The sequence below is a fragment of the Myodes glareolus genome, chromosome 14 (genome assembly GCF_982192425.1).
Source record: "Myodes glareolus chromosome 14, mMyoGla1.1, whole genome shotgun sequence".
Lineage (NCBI taxonomy): Eukaryota > Metazoa > Chordata > Mammalia > Rodentia > Cricetidae > Myodes > Myodes glareolus.
The window spans coordinates 33,846,857-33,871,128 of record NC_142039.1 but is presented as its reverse complement, the minus strand read 5'-3'; the positions used below and the strand labels follow the sequence as shown (position 1 = coordinate 33,871,128).

The 24,272-nt window shown below is 44.4% G+C and overlaps 1 protein-coding gene across 1 annotated transcript in view; it reads right to left on the bottom strand.

Moving 5' to 3' along the window:
- Gli3 (GLI family zinc finger 3) overlaps positions 1 to 23,031 on the bottom strand; it is a 267,115-nt gene extending 244,084 nt beyond the window's left edge. Inside the window, exons 1-2 of the mRNA XM_087896438.1 lie at positions 22,514 to 23,031; positions 9,460 to 9,624 (exon numbers count right to left, since the gene is read on the bottom strand). Of these exons, the coding sequence (XP_087752564.1) occupies positions 9,460 to 9,583 (124 nt within the window). The 5' untranslated portion in view covers positions 9,584 to 9,624; positions 22,514 to 23,031. The remainder of the gene's footprint in view (positions 1 to 9,459; positions 9,625 to 22,513) is intronic.
- Between the last annotated feature and the right edge of the window lie 1,241 nt (positions 23,032 to 24,272).

Genomic DNA, 24,272 nt, shown 5'->3' with positions numbered 1-24,272 from the left:
TTCATCTTCTTAGCCAATAACGCACCTAACGAGGACTCCCCACCACCACCACCACCCAAAGCCCTCCTACGGAAAGGGCATCCTTCCATAATAAAAAAATGTGTTCTGCCATTTCCCCATCTCAAACCACTTACTATATATTGCAGAGCTTCTATTTCTACCTAAAGATTTCTTCATGAAAACAGTGCTATTTTTTAAATCACTTTCGCTGCATTTTAAATTTTTTTTATTTAGTGAATTGTTTAAGAATTTGACATGGGTCAAAAAGAAAGTTCTGGACTATGATATTGGTTTATACAAATTCAGTACTCGAGCTGCTTTCCAACTGTCACCTCCAAGACGCTGACCTAGGACGTAAGAAGTTAAAGTGACCCTTACTACTTCAGGCCCACTGTCGCCTGTCCTCTCCCACCCTTGTTTGCGATACAGTCTAATTGAGCTTCAGGAACTAGTGGAACGTAGTTTATTAGCTCCCTCATCAGGTGATCAATGATTTCATTAATAAGACAGATAACGAAACTGTCATATCATCGGCACTGTTATGAAAGATGAGCCTAGCTTCCCGCTCCATTTTCCAAGGTCTAGGGTTCTCTGTGGCAGCTCTGAGTCCATTCAATATTTTCCAACGACAGAGAAAAGTGAAAATCCATTTTGAAACCAATTTCAATTAGGATCCAGAAGCTGTTATCACAGATGTCGCAGAATGGGCCCGTAAGTGGAAATGTCGCCTATCCATTCTGAAATGAAACCTTATCAGGAGCTACAAAGATGGCTGGGGACAGCCTATCTGTAAATTACTTTTCGTCCTGTGTTAACTCAGCCTTAGCTCTGTCACATGGAATTCTTTCTATCCACTAGTAATAATCTAGTGACTAAGTAGACATAGCACCCCAACAAAGTCGGGCAGGGCTGCCCTTTTAAACATGGGTACAAATGCACACACACTTAGGCCTGCAGGCCTGCAAAACAATAGCCATGCTTTCGCTGGTAGAATTCAAAGTTTATTATGGGAAATAAAAGGAGCCCATCTCCACCCATTGCATTCCTAGTGATTTTTCAATCGCAAACTCCAAGGCTCCGTTATTTCATTAAAGCAGCACCCAAGTCAGGAGGCTTTTCTCTGGCATCTCTCAGTCTCCTTTTAGCAAATTATCCCATGACGGCGGATTTATTCAGTCAAAGACCTCGGACTTTGAGAGGCAACAAAAGAATCAAGAGACTTTCTGGTCCACCTGCCTGGCGAATGATGAGGCAGGGAAAAGTCTCCCCCAGAGAAACCAATCAAACCATTGTGTGGCACAGTCAGACCTTTTCAGCTGTCAAGCCGCGGAGCCGAGAGATGAAAAGAACAGGGAAGGGGCTACCATTTACAGAACCATGTGGGAATGGTCTCCGAAGATTTCATAATTAGGATGGAACTCAACTTTCTACAGCTGAAGGGGAAAAAGAAGAAAGAAGAAAGAGACCAAGAAGAGGAAAAAGTCAAAGAAAGGGTGAGGGAGTGTGTAGATAGGGGGAAAAATGCAGTATTTGGGATAACTTTATACAAAAATTTCTCTTCCTGAGATGAAGTCCTATCTATAAAAGCAAAGGAGAAAAAGAAGCTTCCAGAAATAAAAAGGGGAGTGGGGGAGGAAGAAAGAAAGGGAGAAACTGCCCTATTGATTTTGCAAAGGTTTTCTTACTTTTCCTCTAGGTTGTAGGTGTGGTAAATATTAAAGACTCTAATTTTCTCATGCAAATAATTGAAAGTAACAAAAACAACAACAAAAAGTCTTTTTCAATATGGCTGCTTGTAGTTTTCAACATAAAATGGAATGTTAAATTGGCCCAAATACACCTTGCCTGTGCTCTCAAAAAAGAATCAAGCCAACAGGTACTAGGAAGTATATTTCTCAACAGTTCGCAGTATAGATTCTTAGTTCTGCTCTAATTAAATGTGAAAAAAATAATTAAAGAGAGAAGAACAAGAGTCAATTTTACTCACTAAAAGTCAGATTTTGTAAAAAACACAAAAGAAACACAATTCCCAACAGCTACTGCAGTTTCACAGTGCCTATCACTGCCAGTGACTTCACCAAATGCACTGGTTAGGAAGCTGACTTTACAGCACAAATATGTGCTCAAATTTCGGGGAGGGGTACACTAGTCTACTTTGATTGTGGTCGTTAAATGGCCTGGATTTGTCCAAAGTTATGGAAAGATCACTGCAAAGAGTGATTTTTTTTTAACCTCTTGAGAGCATAGGAAATAAGTGTGAGCAGAAGCAGGCACATTTGGAAGTACATCTGTGCACATAATGAGATTCTGCAGCACCAACCGGCCTCTTGCAAGCTCCTTGGAAATGGAACTTGCCCCTGCCTGGGTGCAGGTTAAGACTGGTGGGAGGTGGGAGGTCACCAGTCACCTAACAGAGGGAGTTTTCCTTCCACAATTGGCCTCCTGCTCTTTGAGCTTCCACTATTTGGTAGCTGTTTCTGATTCTGACCAGTGTGTTTCTGAAATATGAAATGCCCACACCACTTAATCACAGCAATCACAGGCAACCCAGAGATCTTCCGAGAGCAGGCACATGCCGAGCTCTTTATTCTACCAAGGTGCCAGAACTGGGCAAAATGGGAGCATTATCTGCTGTGGATCAACCTGAGCATCGACAAGTTGCTCCTTTAGAAGGAATCTAACACTGGGATTCAAAGGGGGGAGAACTTGTTCTTAATGCAGCACCTCAGTACAAAATTAGGTTCTATCCAATAGTCCCATTGACAAATGACCTTCTGATTCATTAAACCGTGGGCAACATTCCCTGGTCTTGGACACTGACATCCTAGTTTAGGACCCCATGATCACATGTCTGGAATTTATGCAGAAACTATTGGGGTATTCTCCAAATCAGATTAAAGTTTAGTCATTCCCAGATTACTAACAAATGATAATACATTACTACGTTGAATTAAATCCTGCCAAGTTACATCCAATCAGTTTCAATCAATATCTGTGTCCCCACTGTGTCATTCAGGAAACATGTTGCCCTAGTCCAAAATCCCATAACACTTTTCTGACAGGGCTTAAGTCCAAACTTTGGCTTTTAGCTACACATCAATATTAAGTGTCCTGCTCGAAGGTCTGGCAGGCCTATGCAAATGACTTCCCAGTATTAATCCCCATCTGTTGGGGTCTTCCTGCCCACAAACACTGTGCTAGGGCAAGGTGTAGACGCCACCAAATGCACTGACTAGGAAGCTGACTTTACAGCTCAAATATGCATTCAAATTTGGGGGCAGGGGAGAGGACACTATTCTGCTTTGACTGTGGTCATGGTTAAATGGCATGGATTTGTCCAAAGTCATGGAAAGATCACCATAAAGAGTGATTTTTATCTCCTGAGAATGTTAGTTGAGAACTGACAAGGCAGATAAATGAAATGCTTTCTACAGAAGTTGAATGAAAATTTAAAATTAAGAGTTCAGAGAAAGAAGAAGAACACAAACATGGAGCACAGGATCTTTAGGGTAATGATACTATTCTATAGGCACTGCTATGGTGGATACATGTCTAAACCTAGTGTTTTCTTAAGTGTATGACCTTTCCTGTAACCACCCAGGCTTACAACCTCTCAGTCACCTTTGAATCTCTCCCTCCTTCATGCTCCTGTGAACCCCCAATGCAAACTACAGACAGTACATACTGCAAAATATTAGTAAGAAGAGAAAGGGGAAGGGACTTGCTGCTGAAGTTTTCTATGAACCTAAAACTACTCTAACAAGGTTTATTAATTATAATGATCAAGAAGCAAAAATTTAAAAATTAAGTATTATGCAATTTCCAAAAGGATAGAAAAATATGCGAGAAACTAAGTACATACATTTAAGAAGAGCTGACAGCAAATGCATGGTGATATTGGGGAAATGCTCAGTCTCTGGAGAAGGATATGAACAAAGCAAAGAGCCCTTGCATTTAAGCAGTGAGCAGAGCAGAGTCAGGCTGGGGTCAGATTTCAGAAGATAGCTACACACTAAGTGAATGACTCTGGGCGTCATCCTGTAGGCAGCTGTGAGTCACTGAAGACCCCAGAACGGGGACTTTAACAGCAAGCAGCACACACTGTTAACCTAGCAGAAGCAAGTGCCAAGCATGAGAAACTCAAGGTGACGAGCAGAAGGCTACAGGAATTGTCATGGCATGATGGGCTGCAGGAAAGTATGGGCGGATGCCCGGAAGGAAACCTAACAGGAGCATAAGCCTGGAAGGGAGTTAAAGACAGTGAGGTTTCAAGCCTGGATGACTGCAGTAAAGACAATACTGTTAACCGAAAAGGAAGCTCAAGAATAAGTGGGTTTGGAGCCCAAGACAGTGTGCTTAAGAGAAGAATAATCATCACCAGGAAGCTGGGTTTGGGGGCGGGGGGGGGGAGTTCTTCAAGTAGAATAAATAAAATGTAACTAATACGCACAAGTCACATTGCAAGTAGATATAACATTCAAAAAGGGGTGTCTCACCCCAGAAAGCTATGGGGAGAAATGGACACCAGCATGTTAAGAAATCTAAACAAATTTTCTTAAAAACTATGTTCTCATAAAACCATTATCTCCCCTCTGTTCTGAGCTAAGGAGGCTCTCGGAAAGAGGCGAAAAACCTTGGTTTTCTTTGTACTTTGTTCTTTTACCCATCCTTCCCAAGATGAACACGCTTGGGTAGATCTGTGATTTACAAAACATCTTGGATCCAGCGAGTTCATCACTACTTTCGTCAAACATTTTCCTTTTCATCTGAAAACCCGGGCAAGTGAGGTGGCTCAAAGGGTGGATAAGGCACTTGCTGCCAAGCCTGAGGAACTGAGTTTACTCCCTGGGGCCAGTATGATGGAAGGAGAGAGCGTCTCCAGGTAGGTCCTGGAAAAGCAGATGTAATTATTACCTTGTTAAGTAAATGAGGACATCAAGACACTAAGAGACTTAATCACCCACTCATACAACTAGGACTTGGCATCACCAAAACTCAACCTAAGATTTCAGATCCAAAACCCTGCATGCGTATCCTCATAAGAACCCTATAATGTAAAGTGCAGTGCACTCAAAAGACCCTCCCATCCATCTTACATGTGCCAAGACACGGGAAGTGGAAAGCCAAGAAATGTAAAGAAATATAAAACTCAAAGCCTAAGGTCTATCTGGAGTAAATTACCCACCCACTTCTAAGCAGACACTTAACACTGAGAGAAGGTCAGGGTGAGAGGAGTGTAGGCTGGGAAACGTCAATTCAAGCTTTCAACAGAAGTAGAAGCCATCTCAATCCTAGTGGCAAAGCCAACGGACATCACATACATTAACACTATGTACTTCTAGTCACAAGTCCACCGAACGTCACATACTTTAACAGGTATGTAGTGGACAGTTAAAAAGCACGAACCTCAAAAGACTTTTAAGCAAAAGGCATAAAAAAAAAAGAACCAAAAGCACAGAGAATGTCCTATCAATCTATCAGTTTTGGTTTCCCACCTCATTACAATTGGATAAATTTCTGCTTTCCGTCAACTTATTAAAAAATATCTCAGTAATTACCAAAACCTCAAAACCACAGCCCGGATCATTTATGATAAGTTTGCCACCCTCCTTCTTGAGACATGGTCTCACTGTGTAGCCCTGGCTGGCCTGAAACTCACTGTGTAAACCATGCTGGCCTCTACCTCACAAAGATTTGCCTACCTCTGCTTCTGAGTACAGAAATTAAAGGTGGGCGCTACCATAGTTTCTTGAAGCAGAGTAGCAGACTAATAAGAGCTATCAAAGAAGGGACTGGTGGGGGAAAAAAAATAAACACCTCAAGGGCCAAAAATGAGGCAAAACATTTCAAATTAAATATTCAAGTCACAGAGAAAAGTTTTATAGGCTAATTAGAACATGTAAAGCAGAAGAAATGTGTATTAAAAACTCATTACTTAGAGAACACAATGTGTAGCTTAGCAAGTAAGGAATCATGCCAAAGCAGAGATGTAAAAGTACTTAGCTGCAGTTTACCTTATTAGCAGACTTGGACACTCTCAAGTCAACATGAGGCCTAATATCTAAATGCACACTCATATATATGAAAGCCATCCTGTGACACGTCATGTACAATCTCTTAAACCACAACGGTACTTCAAAAATAATTCAGAAAACTAAATGCCATCTCCTGTGTCATTTCCATTCCATGAGAGCACAAATGCTTAAAGCTGATGCGTGCACACAGAAAGTCATGTGCACGATGTGGTTCCTATGTGAACATCAGTGGAGGCTTCATGTGCACATGTGGACCCTGAAATGCTCAGAGATCAGGTTTGGCCTGGTTCTTTCCCATACACAAGATTTAGAGTAGTTTTCCACTCATGTGATTTTAAGTTTCAGTCTCATGTAGCAAATGTTTATTTACAATGCTATTCAAGGTTTCTGAGCCATACATTTTGGCTGTGTGTCTGTGTATGTTTAAACAAAATTCTAGGAGCAGATACCCAACTGAGAAAAGCAAGAAAACAGACCCGTAAGGACACGCAGTGGAATGTGCGTGGTTTGGCTGGGATGTTCACAATCAAGAACAAATTATACCACATAATGACTGGAAAAGTTAATTAAGTCAATTTGACAAATAACCTCACCAGTAACAAAACTTTTTTTTGTTTATTTACTTTTAATCAAGAAACGGGTGGAATTGAAAATACACACTTTATATTCATTTGGTTCATACATATCTGAACTAAATCTTTTAGCTGCCTGGTTACTAGCTCAATGTCAGAGCAATTGTAAAGCGAGCATAAGCAGCTGGGAATAGGCACAATCACGGTGCTCTTACTGTGGCGTCTCAATTCCTGTGAATGACCTCAGTGTAGGTACCCGAGCAATGGGGAGGCGGAGGGACACACTGATGAGTAAACAGACAAGCACAACAATGCCCGGTGCAGGCCTCACACACGGAGCTCCCATCTTTGCAAGGCTGCCTGACGAAAGCTCTAACCCAAGCAGCACAGGTAGAGCTGCAAGGGAAGGAAGCTTATTTTCCTGCCATCATTCTGGCGAGTGGAAATCCATGTTTTAGAAATAACATTTCCATCTTTTCCTTTTGTGTCACCGGAGCTTTCTACTGCCCCCCAAATGCGAAGCAGTGAATTCCTTAGAACAGGAACATTGGGAAACCACTCTGGGCCAGATCTCACTCACTCAGACATGTGCCCCGCAAACGTGACCAATGAGTATTTACTTCTATGTGGGACAGGACGTAGGCGCGTTTAGACAGGTTGTGGGCCTCAAGGGCACAGGTTGATCAGGTTAGGAAGGCAGAAGTGCATGTGGCTTAGCAAACAGGCCTATAATTATGCCAAGTACAGGACTGGCTTTAAGACTGTCCTTTCTCTGACTAGCTTTGGCTCTAGGCCTCCAGGCCACCACTGGGCTCAGGTTAGTAACGTTACAGTCACCTTGGACATGGTTATGAGGAGAACCTGTGGCCAAAGACTGACTGACAAGCTGAGCAGCACTGGAGACCCCCCTCCCCCCAGAGGATGTGTCTCAGTGTGGGAGCAAGATCACAGAGGCAACAGCATCTTCCCTACCTCAGAGACCACTGAGGAAACTCTGCTGGGGACTCAAAGACAGGACAGTGGCTTCTAACCCTCCACGTGATGTATCAACACCCTTCACCAATCTGCACTGGCTTTGGCCTGTCCTTGCACCCAGAAATACCCACATACACTGCTGAATACTCACATCCTCACTCACATGGCATGAAGATGAACAAAAGTGGTGTTTCATGAAGCTTAATAGAGACCATTGCTTATTCTTATAAAATTAGTATAAAAACCACCAAATAACCAGCACTTTATATGCTGCTTCTACTGATTAAAAAAAAGAGCCTAATTTTTTAAAACTCCAGAAAAATAAAAAAATCAAGATAGCATAAAGTAGAAAGTGCTTTCTGTAACACTGGAAAAAAAGAGACAAATACTCTGGGTCTATTAAATAAGCTTCAGCCCTGGATTTAAATGCCACAAAAAAAGGGGAGCAATACAGACAAATTTTCACACCCAGACAGGTAAAGTGAATCCATTATTTTAACTCAGACATAAATACACTCTCCCCAGAGATCAGTGGAAACTTGGACTCATTGGTCTTCAAGACTGACGACCAGCTACCTCCCTCCGGCTATGTGAAGACCCTGATCAAAGGGCTGTAGAGCTGAAGCAAAGATGGGCGCACAAGGATGGGCACAGATTAGCGGCCATCTCCTCAGGAATACCTGTCCTTAGAGTTGAAGGTTCTGGGCTGCAATGAGCTTCTAAATCATGCTCACTCTTCAGCTGCACATTTAAAACAATAGTAAGTCAGCCGGGCACTTTTGTCACAGGCTAATCTCAGCACTCAGGAGGCAGAAGCAGGTGGATCTCTGTGAGTTCGAGACCAGCCTGGTCTACAGAGTGAGTTCCAGGACAGTCAGAGATACAAAGAGAAACCTTGTCTTGAAAAGACAAAAAATAAACAAATATATAAGATAGATAGATAGATAGATAGATAGATAGATAGATAGATGATAGATAGATAGATAGATAGATAGATAGATAGATAGATAGATAGATAGATGACAGACAGACATAGAAACAGACATTCAACCTAGTAAAATGTTCTTGGAACATACAAATTATAAAGCCATGAAGGAGGAGACAGAAGGGTGGTCAGGCAGATCAATGAGCTGGGTCATGCAGGACCAGTACTAAGAGACTGGCCAATGTAGTCCTCCTAAGGGCACACAGAAAAGCAGAGTATGATCCAAGGAGAGCAGGAATGACGAAAGCTACAAAAACAAGGACATTAATTGCCTACCTTGTGAGAAAGCCTGGAAAGAAAGAGAATGTCACCGCAAACCTTCTGCCTGGTTTTCCCCCTTGGGGGATGCTGGATTTTATGTTTCGTGCCCATGCTTGAACTGAAATGCCTCTCAATCCTTTGCTTAAAATGTAAAAAAATATATGGTGACTCTGCTATCCCTGAAAACAGTTAAATACATTAAATTTACAGAAACCAAGAACAAAGTTCATGGCCCTCAAGGTCGTTAAAGTCCTTTCCAGGAGCCAACTTTAAATTAGGGTGGGAGAGCTTCTATGATAAACTGACAATCTCTGCTCTATTGTGACTAGCACAGACTTTCCATGTCAAATGGAAAGCATTTTTGAATTCTTACCAGACCAATCAAGATGGTTTCGAAAATGTCAAAATAAGAACTTCTTTTAATATACAACCTATCGCAATTTGTATCCCAAATTACACTCTGAGGAGAATGAGCGGCCTGCCCACCTCATCCACCATACTCTGGTCCATTTGCTGCCTTAAGCTCTCATAGAACACAATCACTGGACCAGTTGTGGATGCTCAGTTTGGGGGATGCTGAGAACACGGCAAGGCCTGTGGCTTGCCTGCTGGGAACTGTGGGGCCACTCACCATTCGAAGTAGTACTGGAGGCCACGGCCTTCTCACTGACATCTGTCCTGGTGGAGCACTTCCCGATGGCATTCTCAGCTTTCTTCCTCTCAGTGGTGGTGGAGCTGTGGGACTGGGCCTCCATAGTGTCTTCTCATTACCTCAGCTGGTTTCTCAGAGGAATGCCTATAAAACACCACAGTGCCATCAAATTCCCAAAATGGCAGTACAAGAAAGAAACCTTTATTCGAAAGCCGTCTGCATCTTCAATCTGAGAAAAGGCTAAAGGTTTAGCAAAACCTTGATGACATTTCTCCAAAGGTTTTTCTGGCAAAAAAAAAAAAAATTACTTTATAGTTTTATTAAGAAGCCAGTTCAAGTCGCATGCAGTTGAGTTTTCCTACTTCCTAATGGTCCCAGCCTTTTCTGTCTGCAAAGGAAAAGAGAGGAGCTCACAATATACGCTTCTCCTCAGCTCCTTCTGAGCATGTGCTATCAAATGATCCAGAATAGTGGTTCTCAATCCTCCTAACGCTGCGACCCTTTAGCACAGTTCCTTATGTTGTGCTGACCCCAAACATATAATTATTTTCATAACTGTAATTTTGCTACTGTTATGAATCATAATGTAAATATTTTTGGAGGTAGAGATTTGCCAAAGGGGTTGCAACCCACAGGTTGAGAACGGCTGATAAAAATTTCAATTTTCAATTGTCTACAGTTTAAAGCCCAAGTGTCGCATTACTCTGGGGTCGTGTGTGCACACTTCTCTTCAGGTGGTCAGTCGCCTTTATAGGAAGGGACACTAAGAGAACTTCCAAGTCAGAAGAAAACTTGCAGTTGCTAATTAGACTTTTTAAAGAGTACCTAGCAACCCTCCCCAGAGCTCACACCCGAGTAGACTGTGATACTTCTGCTTTTTCCACGAAAATTCCTGAATTTCATTGTGCTTCTTAACCTAAAAACATCAAGGTGTTCTTTAAGTTTTCTTAAAATGAAAACATTAGTCTGGTGGTGGTGGTGCTCACCTTTAATCCTAGCGCTTAAGAGGCAGAGGCAGGCAGATCTCTGTAAGGTCGAGACCAGGCTAGTCTACAAAGTGAGTTCCGGACAGCTAGAACTGTTACACAGAGAAACCCTGTCTTGAAGCCCCCACCCACTCCCACCCCCAAAAAATGAGAACATTAATTTGTTTGGGTTAACTTCCAAAACAAAGGTAACAAGACAATATCTCTCCACCCCACAACAAAAAGCCAAAAAGTGAGGAGAGTGAAGGCTGGGATCACTCACAAAATATAAAAACTCATCTACAGCCAAGTCACTTCATCTGTCTTTCATCGGCTTCATTCATGAGATAATAGACTCAACTGATCATTCATCGATTTCCACAATAGAACTACAAAGAATACAAAGACGGGAAGCCCACTCTCAGGCATGCCTTCTGCAAGTGCTCTGGGCGGCAAAAGCCGCAGAAGGCAGCTCTTCTGTCTCATCACCTGCTTATTTCCACACGCAGCAAGCACCACAACACTTGCTCCACCAAAGCGGTGGTTAGTGAAATTAAACAAACAGCTTTTTAACCGGCAAAAGTCAAGACACTAGAGGTACATGCTTAGTCAGTTTTAACTCAGGTTTCCAAGGGAGCTATACGTTCTTTACTGTACACCACATACCGCTTAACCTGGAATTCAAGCTAGTCAATGATGGCTTCAGAACCAAAGGCGGTACACACAACACTGGGGCACCAGTTCTTCTGGTAACTTTCATCTTTTCCAAGAATATTTATTATCATTCCCTCTAAAAACACACAAGTGTTTTGTAGACTAAAAAAGGAAAAAAAAAAAAGACGGACTTAGCAACCGTAAGACCCACTCTGAATTGAGAAGTATATTCAGAGAACACAATGAAAAACAAGAACAAAACAGCTAGGGGCTGGACAGCACCCACACCGGCTACCTAAGGATGCCCCAGGAGCTGTCCAGCGTCATCATGGGAAACCTGCACTCAGTCTCTGTTGACAGAATCCAACAGAAGCGCTTTGTTGCTTTTGTTCTAGAGAGCAAACCAAATAGCAAAGACCTTCTTTCTAAAAAACACCCTTTAGCACAGAATTATACACTTAATTTCCAAAAGATCACAAACCCTCCAAAACTTTTCCACAATCCTAGACAAAAACCTCTGAAGAGAAATTTCCTATACTTGCTTGTACCTCTTTAAACAAGCAAACAAACAACTCAGAATAAAGGACCAGAGAAGGCTCAGTGGGCCAAGGCGCTGTTTCAAGCCCAACAATCTGAGTTTGGCTTCTGGATGGAAGGAGATGACCAACATCCCCTACTCATTCTCTGATCTCAGTCACATTAAAAACAAACAAGCACACAAACAAAAACCCCACAAACTCAGAATAGTCCTAATTCTCTCTCCGGACTAATTTTGTTTATTTGTTTAAGGTGAGGTCTTGATACACAGTCCAGACTGGCCTCAAACTTCCAACACTCCTTCCTCAACCTCTCCCCTCAGACTAATCCTCAGATTACAGAACTGCACCACCACACCCAGCTTTAAATATCATCTTTGAAGTCTATCACACAGTTGGGAGAACAGCATCCAACTTCAATTTCATCGCTTAGGAGGCAGAGGCGGGAGAGTTTCTGTGAGTTCCAGGTCAGCCTGGTCTACAAATACAGTGCTATGTCATCTGGGGCTACAAAGTAACACATTGTTTCCAAAAATAAAATAGAATAAAATAAAATAAAATACAAAGATCAAGTATACTGAAAGAAAAATTCAACCCCATCCTCACCACCTACTCCAAAAGTTTCCCTGAGTAGTAACCGCTATATCAGCCATCAGTCCCCACACTGCTGTAGGCTTGCTAAGAGACCTGCTGCTCCAGTCCTGTTTCTGGCACAATGCATCTGTCATGAAGAACAGCACTTGAGAGCCTGTAATTGAAGGAGCGCTGATTGTCAAGCTCACTACAGATCCCAAGCAACTGCTCTGCACATTTGTCTTTGTCCAGTGCTATGTAACCATGAGAGGATTTCACCAAAATCTATCTTAACTACAGAATGGACGGAGTGTATTCCAGAACACTGAATTCATAGCCTAGGAAGGCCTAATGATAAAGAACTGTGTGTAGAAAAGAAGCCTCTGCTGATCACTCATCTCCCCACTCCAGACTGGAAGCCTCATGCGGAGAAGGCGTCTATCTTCCCAACAACTAATCCACATAGAAATGTTCACTGGCTAAATAAAAGCTCACCGGAAACTCCACGGCTTCTAAATCTACTGTGTCTTGAATTGTAAACATCCTTGTGCTAGCTAGACAGGCTGTCTTCTATACTAAATGGTTCACTGAAAACTGACAAATTATATAAAAGGGAACCATTTTACCAGGAATCCTTAAATCAAAGCTCCCTACTCTTCGGCCACTTCAGACACCATAACCACTTCCTCCAAAACTTATACAGTTTTATTAGCTAAATTTTGGGGGAGCATACTAAGTTTAAAACGCAGAAAGGAAACAAAACACACACAGGGACCAGAACATCCCGTCAAGAGATGAGGTTTCCAGTAAGAACCAACAAGTCACCAAGGTTGCTTCGTGAACCTGGATTCTATGTGGTTGTTGGGTACCCCCCAAGGCAAGAACTTCATTTTTAAAAAGCAATAACCCTCCCAGAACTCATCACAGGAGAGAAGAGCTCGGGGGCCAAGAGCGCCGCCTGAAAGCTACTAATTAATGGTCTTGGAGAATACTAATTCCTACCCGTTTGAAATAGATTTCTTAAAAACTACGCCCTTGGTAACTTAAAAAGTCTACCCCTTCTTCTATTTTGACAACTTATTTTTGGATCTCATTAATTAGCAACTAATTATTTAAGTGTAGTCAATGCTTGGTGCAGGGCTATAACATGGCAACTTGCCAAGGCGGACATCTGCTTCCTGTAGAGCACCATGAATTATATCAGCTTATTTTACTGATAAAAACACAACTTTATCCTTGTCACAAAGAAAACAGCTTTAAAACCAGGGATGCCCACACCCCATCTAAGTGTTGAAATGGTGACGGCTTCTCCCCTTCAGGGTGGCTCTTTCAGAGGACACCAGGGATTTGGAAACACAGACCAGAGTTGACCCCTGCTGGAATGCTAAGTCGTGGCAGGCTGAAGCATCACATCCTATTGCTCCCCTTAGAGCCTGGGGTAACTGAAGAATCAAGGAGGGTGGGAATTGATTGCGATTCACTTCAAACCCTTTCCTCTGTAGAACACATGCCACTGTTTTTCAGATATGAATGAAATCAAGACTTTCCTCCTGAGGCAGCCTCCCTGTTTACAGCTCTGGCCTGTCTCCTTCAGTCTTTCACCCTGACACATTACAGTCAGGACTGCAGGCAAACCACTTAACTTTTTCTGATTTTTGTGTGTGTGCATGTGTCGGGGCGGGGGGGGATTCTGAGTTCTAGCAAAAGAGGTAGAGACAACCAGTGGCCCAGTAAGTCTGTAAGTAGCATTTGCCTTCTAAGATCTTAAGTTTCACAGGAAAAAAAAAAAGAGGGAGAAAAGCTCCTTCCTGGAGGCAAAACAACCAAGGCCTTTTTTCATTCAACTTATTCCAACCCTTAGGTAGTTTCCCAGGGCCCCAAGTCTGGAGGCACAATTAATCTCAGACCCTATTTTAAGTCTACCCCTATCCTTACTTGCAATTTGCCTACAGGAACTAACTTCCTCATGCACTAGACCCACCACTTGGAGTGTATGCGCACTCTAAAAGTGAAGGGAGTGGAGGCAACAGCAACATTTACCAAACTGGAAAATTTTGGGGGGGGGGGGTCCGCAACATTTTCAAAGTACTTTCACACAAACACCTCAAGCCCTCAGAGAGTCACCGTCAGGGAGGAGGGGGCTGCCTCACAGTAACTGATGTCTTCAGAGAGACAGACCTATTTACTATGGGAATCCCTTTGAACAGGCTGTGGTTGGACCCCTGCCTTAGCTGCCATAAATAGATGTGAGTGCTCTGGATGGTCAAGACAGACACATAGACTCACTGTCTCTCAGGAAGCCCTGCAAGCTCCACCTTCATCACCACAGAAACTTCCTGTAAAGATGGCTTTTTAAACCCAATTCTTAAACCTTCATGGACCAGCCTCTCCCCTTGCAGGTCTCCGCAGTAATACCCCCAAACCATAGGTATTCGGGAATCCTTTACAATCCCAACACTAACATCTGCAAAAGAAAGCACGGGTCTAACAAACTCAAGTTTAAAGTGACAACTGAGCACCCTCTAACCCAGGGAGGGATGGAGCTGCTGCAGTCACAGGCCTGCAGCCCTCTGGGTGAACACAAGCATCCTGCCAGCACCTAATTTCTTAACCCACTTGGTCTTACCGTTAGGTTACCTGAACTTTGGCAACAACTCCGCTGCTTCTTTCTCTTTCTTTTTCTCCTTTTAATGCATTTAAAGATTCGAAACAACTAAAGCTGAAGACTGAACTAATGACAACCGGATCAGTTTCTCATAGATTAGAGCAGCTACAGGCCCTCTTAAGAGACCAGAAAGAGAGGTCCCTCAAGGAAGCAGAGCGAGTGTATGAGCAGCACCAAGTGCAGGCCTGTGTGAGAAATTACAAGAATCCGCTGCTTCAGGGGGGTCAGGCTTTGATCCACACCTGCATGTACACTGTTAAGCTGAATGGTCTCCTCATACGTTAACGTTTCCAAATTCCACAATGAGCCAGGCTGAGGAGGGATGTGGAAGGCAGCCTTCCATTCCATCACTGAAGAGTGATGGTTTTCTCATCCTCCACTACTAGGGCATCATGGAGGAAGCAACCATTTAGAAAAAAAAATCCTATTTAATATTTATACCTTCCTGGAGCTATTAAATAACCCATTTCCTAAAGAAAATAATTCCTTCAGAGAAGGGAATTTTTTTTTTCAACATGAAGAACAAAGCTAATGCTGATTTTAAAACTTTTCACTGATTTTGTAAGTGAAAACCAGTCTTGAGGTTCAGGGAACAAAACACGGAGAATGCAGCCCATCTCGTGCAATCACACATGGAAAAGAAATGTAAGCGCTCTGTAATGTGCTTGAGGGTTCCTCCCGTTCAAACATCTTTCTGAACTTAAAATCAATTAGTTATGCATAACCTCTGTGACATACCAACACTTCCCAAGAAGTCTCAGCTTTCGCCTCCCTTCCCTTCTGCACTGCCTTCCTTCCTGCAGACAAGGAAGCCCAACTTCACAAGTTCTTAATGCAATCTTCATTAATGCTTAACTACAGTATTTTTTTAATATACAATTGTTTCACCTTTATAGGATTACTCTTTCCAAGGTCAAGAGAGCAGAAAACCTCATCTGTGAATAAGAAGGCTGAAATCTATCCAAGTTGCCCTTTGGGGAAACCAAGGGATCCACAAGCCTGCTATCTATTATATTCAGTCTTCCTTCCTTCCATTTTTGATGTTCTCATTGAAGATAAGCAGTATTTTGACAGACATCCCAAAATGGAATTGCTCTAAGAGGGAAATCATTGCCTGGACTTGGTGAATTTGGTTTTCACAAATTAACTACATCAAAAATTTTAAGAGATTTATATATTTAAGCCAGGAAGTGGTGGTGGCACATGTCTTTAGTCCCAGCACGCAGGAGTCAGAGGCAGGTGGATCTCTGTGAGTTCGAGACCAGCCTGTCTACAGAGCTAGTTCCAGAAGACCCAAGGCTACACAAAGAAATTTATATATTTAACTACAGTCACTGAACAGACTATTCAACAAGAAAGAAATCATTATTATTACATTTAAAATCACAAAGTGACATTTTTCCTGCCTTTTCTGGTGTCAGTGTAAGAGATTACAAGCTCCCACCTCAGCTGCCAGAGGAATTCTATAATATTTGAGGGGAGCATGAGATCTCTATTTAGTACCCATTACCCTTCTGAGTCCCACACAACTCTTCACACACCAGACTCCTGTGCTTTGGTCAGGCTCTTCAGGGGGCACAGCAGATGTCATTAAAGAAGCAGCAGCAATGGGCAGCAAACTGACACCCGAATTTTCTGTGCATTAGCTGGATCCAGACCTTCCCTCCCAAAGAACCCTAGATCTGAATGTCTATACCAGTCTATTAATAAGTTCACATAAACAATCTTCCCACTACATCCATATACATCAGAAAACCCTGAGTGCTTTACTGAGGATTTTAAGAATTAGGAATGTCTGCATTGTAGCAGGAAAAAAAAAAAAACTTCTATTCTCATAAAATTTATATAACTTACAGATCCTAGAATTCTCTATCTTTGTAACAAAGCTTAAAGAGACAGGTTGCATGGTCTGTGAGTAATAATTGGCGCTGTTGTTGCTGTCATGGTCTGAAACAGGTTCTCACACTATAACCCAGGCAGTGTAGAATGGACTATGAAGACCAGGCTCGTCTGAAACTTTTGACAATCCTCCTGTTTCAGCCTCCCAAGTGTTAGCACTACAGGCATGAGCTACCAGACCAGACCAACAACTGGCTATTAAATCACACAAATGAGACCAATATTTAGGTATTAAAATCAGTCACAGATATGCTAAAGATACGCAGCTTGCTTTCATTCAATACTAGTCTCCTAATTTTTAAAGATTTGATAGTCAAATTTGAACTTCCCTTTTAAAAGTCACACTTTCCAACTTCACGGATTTTCAAATATAGAGCCCACTTTACAACAACTCATTAGCCATGGGCCACTTATCCTGTAAACGTTCTGACTTAAACAACATTCTCCAGCTGACTCCTTCTTCACCTTTTATATAGACCAGACTGTCAACCTAGCCTACACCCACTGCTCCACACACCCTCAACGAGACGCTATGCTGTGGAATTCTATTGGAGCATTCACAGCTCAAAGAGTGGGCCTTGTCCTGACGTAGCATGCTCTAATCCACAGGGCTGGCCAGTGGACTCCAGGTTCCCATACATCTCAAGTCATTCTGACTTCAGTTCAAAGCTGCTGGATGAGGCTTCTCCATACACTAATACATCTTTGGACTGAATTATTCTTCTAAAAAAAAATAGCACAAAATGTAATCAGTAACAGGGCTTAACTGCCTCATTCATTCATTAATAAAATTTGAACTTATCTTTCATCTAATTCGGTGAGTTTTCCATCTTTTTTTTAAAAAAAAAATGACTGTAACATAAAACACTCTGGAGTCCTGTTATGCATTTTATGCAAGCTTCAAAAAAACTTGTTTAAAAATAAACAAATACATTACACATTTGAAGTTATTTTAACAGGGACTTATGTACGGCACTTCTCCCCTCCTGCTGAATTAACAGAACATAAAAAGTACACAGATACACAAATATGCTGTGGACAGTTACTGCGATGCCACACCTCCCCTCCAAAGCAAATCAAAGCCCCTCAAACTGTTTCAGGCCTGCGACCAATCCAATTTACTTCAGGTACAATTTAAATGTATAGTGCATGCCACAACAAACCCGTGGTCGGATGCCAGCAGAGTCTTTAAGAAAGTTTTCCTCTAAATCTCTGGAAAGGAGCTTTGAAAGAAAGCAAGGATTACAGTCAGCTAGGAGGGAGGGAGGGGACTTACCTCAAACCAGCCAAGCGGAAATCAGAGCAGTAATTCTCCAAGTCGACAGAGTACACTTTCAAAGCTGTAATAGTGTGAAGAAGTGCGGGGCAGCATGGCCTGAAGGCAGCACTAATACACTGGTGACTAATGGCTAGGCTAGGGCAGACAATGAATTTGGGGCTTGAAAACGAACAGAAACCATGCAGTCCTTTGACAAATGGGCTTTCACGATTTCATTCATTGAATAACCTTTAAACACAAAATTGGCTTGGGTTCTCTCGGGAATGACATGACACGCTGCTGGACAATGATGTAAGTATTTTCTTTTTTAATTATGACTAGTACAGAAAACGCTAGCGCACCATATAAGAGGATATGGCTTACAGATACCACTGAGGCAGACATGGAGCTCAATACAGTATTGCCTTTCAGGAGGGTGCCTCAATGTCCCCGTGCCACCTTATTAACTATGTAATGGCTTTTTCATTCACTTTCTTTAGAAAGCCATAGATTTTCTGAGACATTTTGTCGGGTTGAAATATACACAACCAGAACAAGAAACACTTTCAGGTGAAACGAGCGCATACACACACACACACACACACACACACACACACACACACACCACAGTGGCAGCTGAGAAACATGCACAAAACTACTGTGCACTTAATATTTCAAATGGAAAAAGTCTACTTCTCAGGGGCTAGGCAGAGGGAAAGTGTAAGACAATGGAGACAACACAGCAAGTTTGCAAATGAGCTCAGAGAGACACTGCACACCCAGCCTCTTTCCAGCAGCCCTCCTCCCTCTTCCTGACATAATTGGCTCTTCAGTTGAAAAATAATAAATTTGGCATTTTTTAAAAGAGAGAATGAACTATGGAAAGAGTCTCTAAATTAACAGGGGCCACTTACTTCAGACAGCCTAGCCTTCAGCAGGCCCTAAAAACTTAAGAAAAGGGTCCTAAGGCAGGAAGCTTGGTGAGCTCATAAAACCGGTGCTGGAGCCAGGAACACATAGCATATTTAATCTGCAATCTGCGAGAGTCCACAGCGACTTCAGCAAGATCTGAGGCATGCCCTCCAGGTTTGCTGGGATCTGGGATTAGGGGGCTGATAAGAACCTCCACTGCCCATGGACATGTTTTTCTTCTGCAGTTAAACACAAATGCATGGAGACGTTTGACTGCTGCTTGGCGGTGCTGCTCGAGTTCTATGAAAGCTTTGCAGCCCCTTTTGCTGTCAATATATCAAAGTTGAAAAAAAAATCATCAAAGTGTGAAATTTCATTTAAAGTCTTCACCAGTCTACAGCTCTATTTCACAGGCCCATCAAATAAAAGTAAAGATGAAAAATACCCTGAAAAGTAGTCGGGAAAGTTTGCAGCACCACTCCGCCTGCTGTTGTTTATTGTCTGCCTTTATTTGCTTTGAAAGTAGAACAGATCAGTTTCCACGCAGGAAAAAAAAAGACAACACGGAGGGAAGGGCAGTGGATTCTCCCCAGGCTTCATGGAGAAGACAGCCTGAAATCATTTTAGAGAATTTTTTGTTTAACAGATACATAGATGGATGTGTCCTGTAGCCATTTCAGCAACTTGATTGCCTCTCAATATAAAAGTTGGCAGAAAATTCCTTGAATCTCCCAAAACAAATCAGACCAAGCTCACAATATGAGTGCCAGAAGAAGGAAAACCCCCTTCAAAGAACTCTTCAGCTAGGGCTTTACAACGACTGCAGAAAAAAGAGAAGTCTGACTTTTAAGATAATCTACTATAGTCTAAAAGCATTAACATTCCATGACTAAGGTCTTCTTGAGCATTTCATGACTCACTGACTCACTTCTTCGAGATTGGTCTTTCTTAGAACATTACTGTCTCCATGTAAGTGAGTGCACACAACAATGGTCATGAAAGTGTTTCCTTTCATAAGCTTCCAAACTGTCCTCAGAAAGCGGGGAGGGGAAGGCAGCAAGCAGCATGCCTTTACACAGGACTCCCTTCTAAATGGTTAAGCCCAGAGGAAGTCTGTAACTCTTCCAGCGTGCAGGTAATTAAGAAAACTTCACCGGCTTCGAAACAAAGGAGAGTCCAACTTTTGGGCTCCGGAATCCAACTGTTAAATTAACAATTCCTTCATTATGTTTAAGTATTGAAATAACTCAAAAGTGCCATTTTTCGTCAGTGCTGAATTTTCTAATTTTTGTCTGTGGTCCTTCCTTGGCAAATTAGACACACAATAAAAATGGTAGGTAGACCAGAGTTCAATCAAGGCGTACCAGGCATGTAAAAAGCAAGGGGAATTGGTAGGCATATGAGCTAATCCTGCCGGTCTATTAGCAATAAAGCAATCTATATCTTTTAAAGTGTTTCTGCCTGTGTGAAATTTCACTAGACACCTCTCACATTGAACTTATTCATGCATCTGAAACCAAAAGCTTCCCTGGGCTGACTTTAAGAATTTCATACCCTGAAAGGATCTCCCCTTAGGCGGAGAGTTTCTAATTAAATAGCTTTTAGTGTAAAATAAACTCTCTGCTCTGTATAAATATGCAATTTCAGCTCATTTAAATGTTATTTCATGTTTGTTTTAAGGTCTGACTATAATCTCGCTGGCCACAGAGCTTGTGGACCAGATTGTTAAGGCCAATATTTCCTAAGATAAACAAATTCTGTAGACACTCTGCACGGTTTACATTGTTAAAACCAACCAGCACCGCTTTCCTGTATCCTCTCAACTGAAATACTGCTCTGCCTTAGAAAAATGAAGTGATTCTGAGGTTATTTCACTATTTTAAAACATAGCATTTTCCTGCTTCAAAATAATCTTGACACGTGTAATTAAGAAACTGTCAGACTATTATTAATTTTTAATTTAAAACCCAAATGAAATAATTACGGGAATCAATCAATAAGGCACCTATTCAAATTACAGAGCAATTACATAAATACTCAAAATTAATACTTTAGGCCAGTTCTTGAAGAATTCAGCCTATAGCTTGTGGAGACATCAAACAGTACAAGCTTGTGACATGAGGAGAATGCAGGAAGGGTTTCCCCTTAAATAGACTAAAATGAGATGATTTCAGATGGCAGGGCACAGCCTCCCTTCCCCCAGCCATGCCCAATGCTCTCAGCTCCTTTTCTAGAAGTTATTTCCACCAGACACATATTTCAGGAATCTTAAAAAAAAAAAAAAAAAAAGGAAAAAGAAGAAATGGCCTCACCCAAGTTCTGCACAAAATCATTTAGAATATTCAGCGGTGCACGTACTGGGCTGTGGAAAGCTGTAATTGAGGAGAAGGGGAGGAAAAGAAGGGCACGGGGTGTTTTTTGGAACTAATAATACCAGCAGGGCTAATGGCACTGCCCCTGTATTTGCACAGCGGCCGGCCCTCCATACCTCGAACTAAAGGGTTCTTTTACTTGAGGACGACAGTCCATCATTTCAAACTGAAGTGGCAGCTGGAAAATGTGGAACAGCTGGCACAGAGCTGGGAGAAAATGTTTTACATAAATATATGTACACATAAACTGGCAAAGGGCCACGAGCACTGTACCCGAGGCCAGAATCTATCTCGCAGTCTACAACCAAGTTGGGGTATGGGGGGGGGGGGGGGGGGAGATGTAAACGCGGTGCAGCAAACTTCCCTAAAGTGGTCTTTACACACAGCTAAGAAAACCTAAGGGATGGCGTGGTGCTCAAAAAGGTGCACTCCGGGACACAGGCACAAAGTTCACCAAAGGATACCAAGTTCACCGAAGGATAGTAAGCACAGGCCAGGCCGAGTGTGAGGGCATGTGGCCATCTGCTGAAAAGTCGCTTCACCAACATTTCAAGTTTAGAATCAATATTAACTCCACATCCTCAGGCCCCATTGCAACTCCAGAAACTAAGTGTCCCAAGCACAGTAGAGTGGTCTATACCCAACTCTGCTCTGTGCAAATTCGGCCTCTAACGTGACCGCCACAAGGGGCCACGGCTACTTTTCTTTCTTTCTCTTTTCTTTCGTTCTGCCCTACCTCTGGAAAGGAAGAGACAGAATTCCAAATCGCCCACAGATGGTACAACTTTCACTTTTCCTCTCCCACCGCGGAGGCGCGCCCTCCATCCGCTCACCCTGCACCCCCACCCACAGAAGTGAAGGCGGGACCCGGGCGAGGCGGGCAGCGGCGGCCCCGCGCATCCCCAGGCGGTGCGCGCCGGCGGAGCTGCGGAACGTCGCGGCGCGAGGACCAGCCGCAGTCCCGTGAGGCCCCAGCTCCGCGCAGCCCTAGGCGAGGAGTAGGCGCGGGCTCCGCCGCCGCAAACTTAGTCCGCGCGCCCTGGTGCCGGAGGACTGCAGTCCATCTCGGGGAGCGCAGTGTCCGGAGCCCGAGAGCGCGGGAAGGCGCGAACGCACGGATGCTGCTCCGACGCCGCGCGGCGGCTCGACAGGGCGGGCTGCGGGGCCCGCAAAACAAAGAACTTTCGGGCGGGACGTACCTGCGGCTGTGGCTGTCAGGTCCCAAATCCACAGACCCGCGCCGGCGGAGCGGCGGGCAGCTCGGGCTACCGTGGATGGCCCGGCTGGTCGCAGTGTGCGGCCGCGGCGGGCATGGTGGAGCACGGACGGGCGGCGGGACGAGCGGGCGCGGCGGGGAGCGGCGGACGGGAGGGCGAGTGTGCGGGCGCCGGCGGCGCGGCCCGGTCCGCTCCCTCCCGCCGCTGCAGCCCGCGCATCAGTTTCAGGGATCCTGTAATCTGATCCCTCTGAGTCACCGGCCCTGAGTGACAGTTCGGATTTGGTTCAACCGCGGGTGGGAGGAGAAAGAGAAAAGAAAGGAGCCCCCCGACCGTCAAGTCGACTTTCAGCAACCAGGGCCCGTCCAGGCCGAGCGCCCGGCTTGCAAAAGTTGAGCTCCGCTGCGCGCGGCCTTCGCGCTCCCCTCGGCGCGCTCCGGCGCTCCTCCTCCTCCCCGCCCTCCTTCCCCAAGTTTTCACAGATGTGGCCAGACTCCCCACTCTTTCCCCGCTCCTTCTTCCCTCGCGCGCCCCACCCCCGCCCGTCCCTCTAATTTCCGCCACTCCAGGGAACGCTGGGGACGCGCCGAGCAGCGGGACGCCGCCGCCGCTGCAGGGGGCGAAGTTGGGGGGGAAAAAAACTTGGGAGTGCTGCTCGCCTTACTTTGCTTTCCCGCTCCTTCCAGGCCGCGCCCGGCGGGGTCCCGCTCGGCGCGCGGATCTCAGTGCGCTGCGCTGCGGGCGCCACTGAGGCCGCGCGTCGGGCCGGGGCAGGGCTGGCGCGGGCAGCCGGGAGCCACGCGCTCCACCGCCTCCGCCCCTCCCGGGTCCTCACACAGACACATCCAGGCCTGCTCCTCCTCTTCCCCCTCCTTGACCCCGCGCCCGCGCGGCGCGCCAGGCCCCACCCACCCGGCAGGAGGAAGGGGCCCGCGGGTGATGTCACCCGAGCCCTCCGGGCCTGCGCTCCCGCGCAGCCGAGAAGCCGGGGATCGCGCGCTGCCCGGCGCTGCGCCCATGCCTTCTCTCTTGGCTTTCTCGGCTCTCGGCTTGGACTCCCCTTCCTTCTCTGGAGACCTCTCAGATCACCACTGCCCCACCCCCGCACACCTCCTGGTACTTTTCCCTGGGCCAAGCCTGAAACTTCCTCTCGCGGGATGATGCTTTTGAAAGTTCAGGACTTTCCTCTCCGTTGCATTCATCTGCATTTGGGAAGTGGGAAGTCTCACCACACAGCCCCATGGGCCACTTTGCAAAGGACACAAAGACCCGATCTGGAAGTCTGGACTTGAACGGGGTGCTTTTCCTTAAGATGCCGAGTGCCTGTCCTTGATTTCTTTTCTGGGCCCGTATTACTTCAAAATGCTTTGCCATTTTTCAACTGGCTGGTCCACACTCATCTCTCTCTCTCCCCTTCAAGGTACTCACCCCAACATGTAACTTGAAAGGGAGGATGTCAAGGGGGAGGAAGAAAGAAGAAAACCCGAGAGACATTCCAGAATCCCGAGAGCAGTCGGCCCACCTCCCCAGCCAGAAGTGCCTTGGTGCTCTCTGTGCTCCGTGGCGGCTGTCTTGAAGGCACAGAGTGGGTGGATGAATAGCTATTATAATTTGAAGAATATTTTGAGATTCGCATGCTCAACTGAAGAATTTTTTAAGGGAGTTGACAACGGTATTCGTTATTTGTTTCCGGGAACTTGTTGCTTATCACAAAGAGAAAAGCAAAGACTGACTTAAGCTT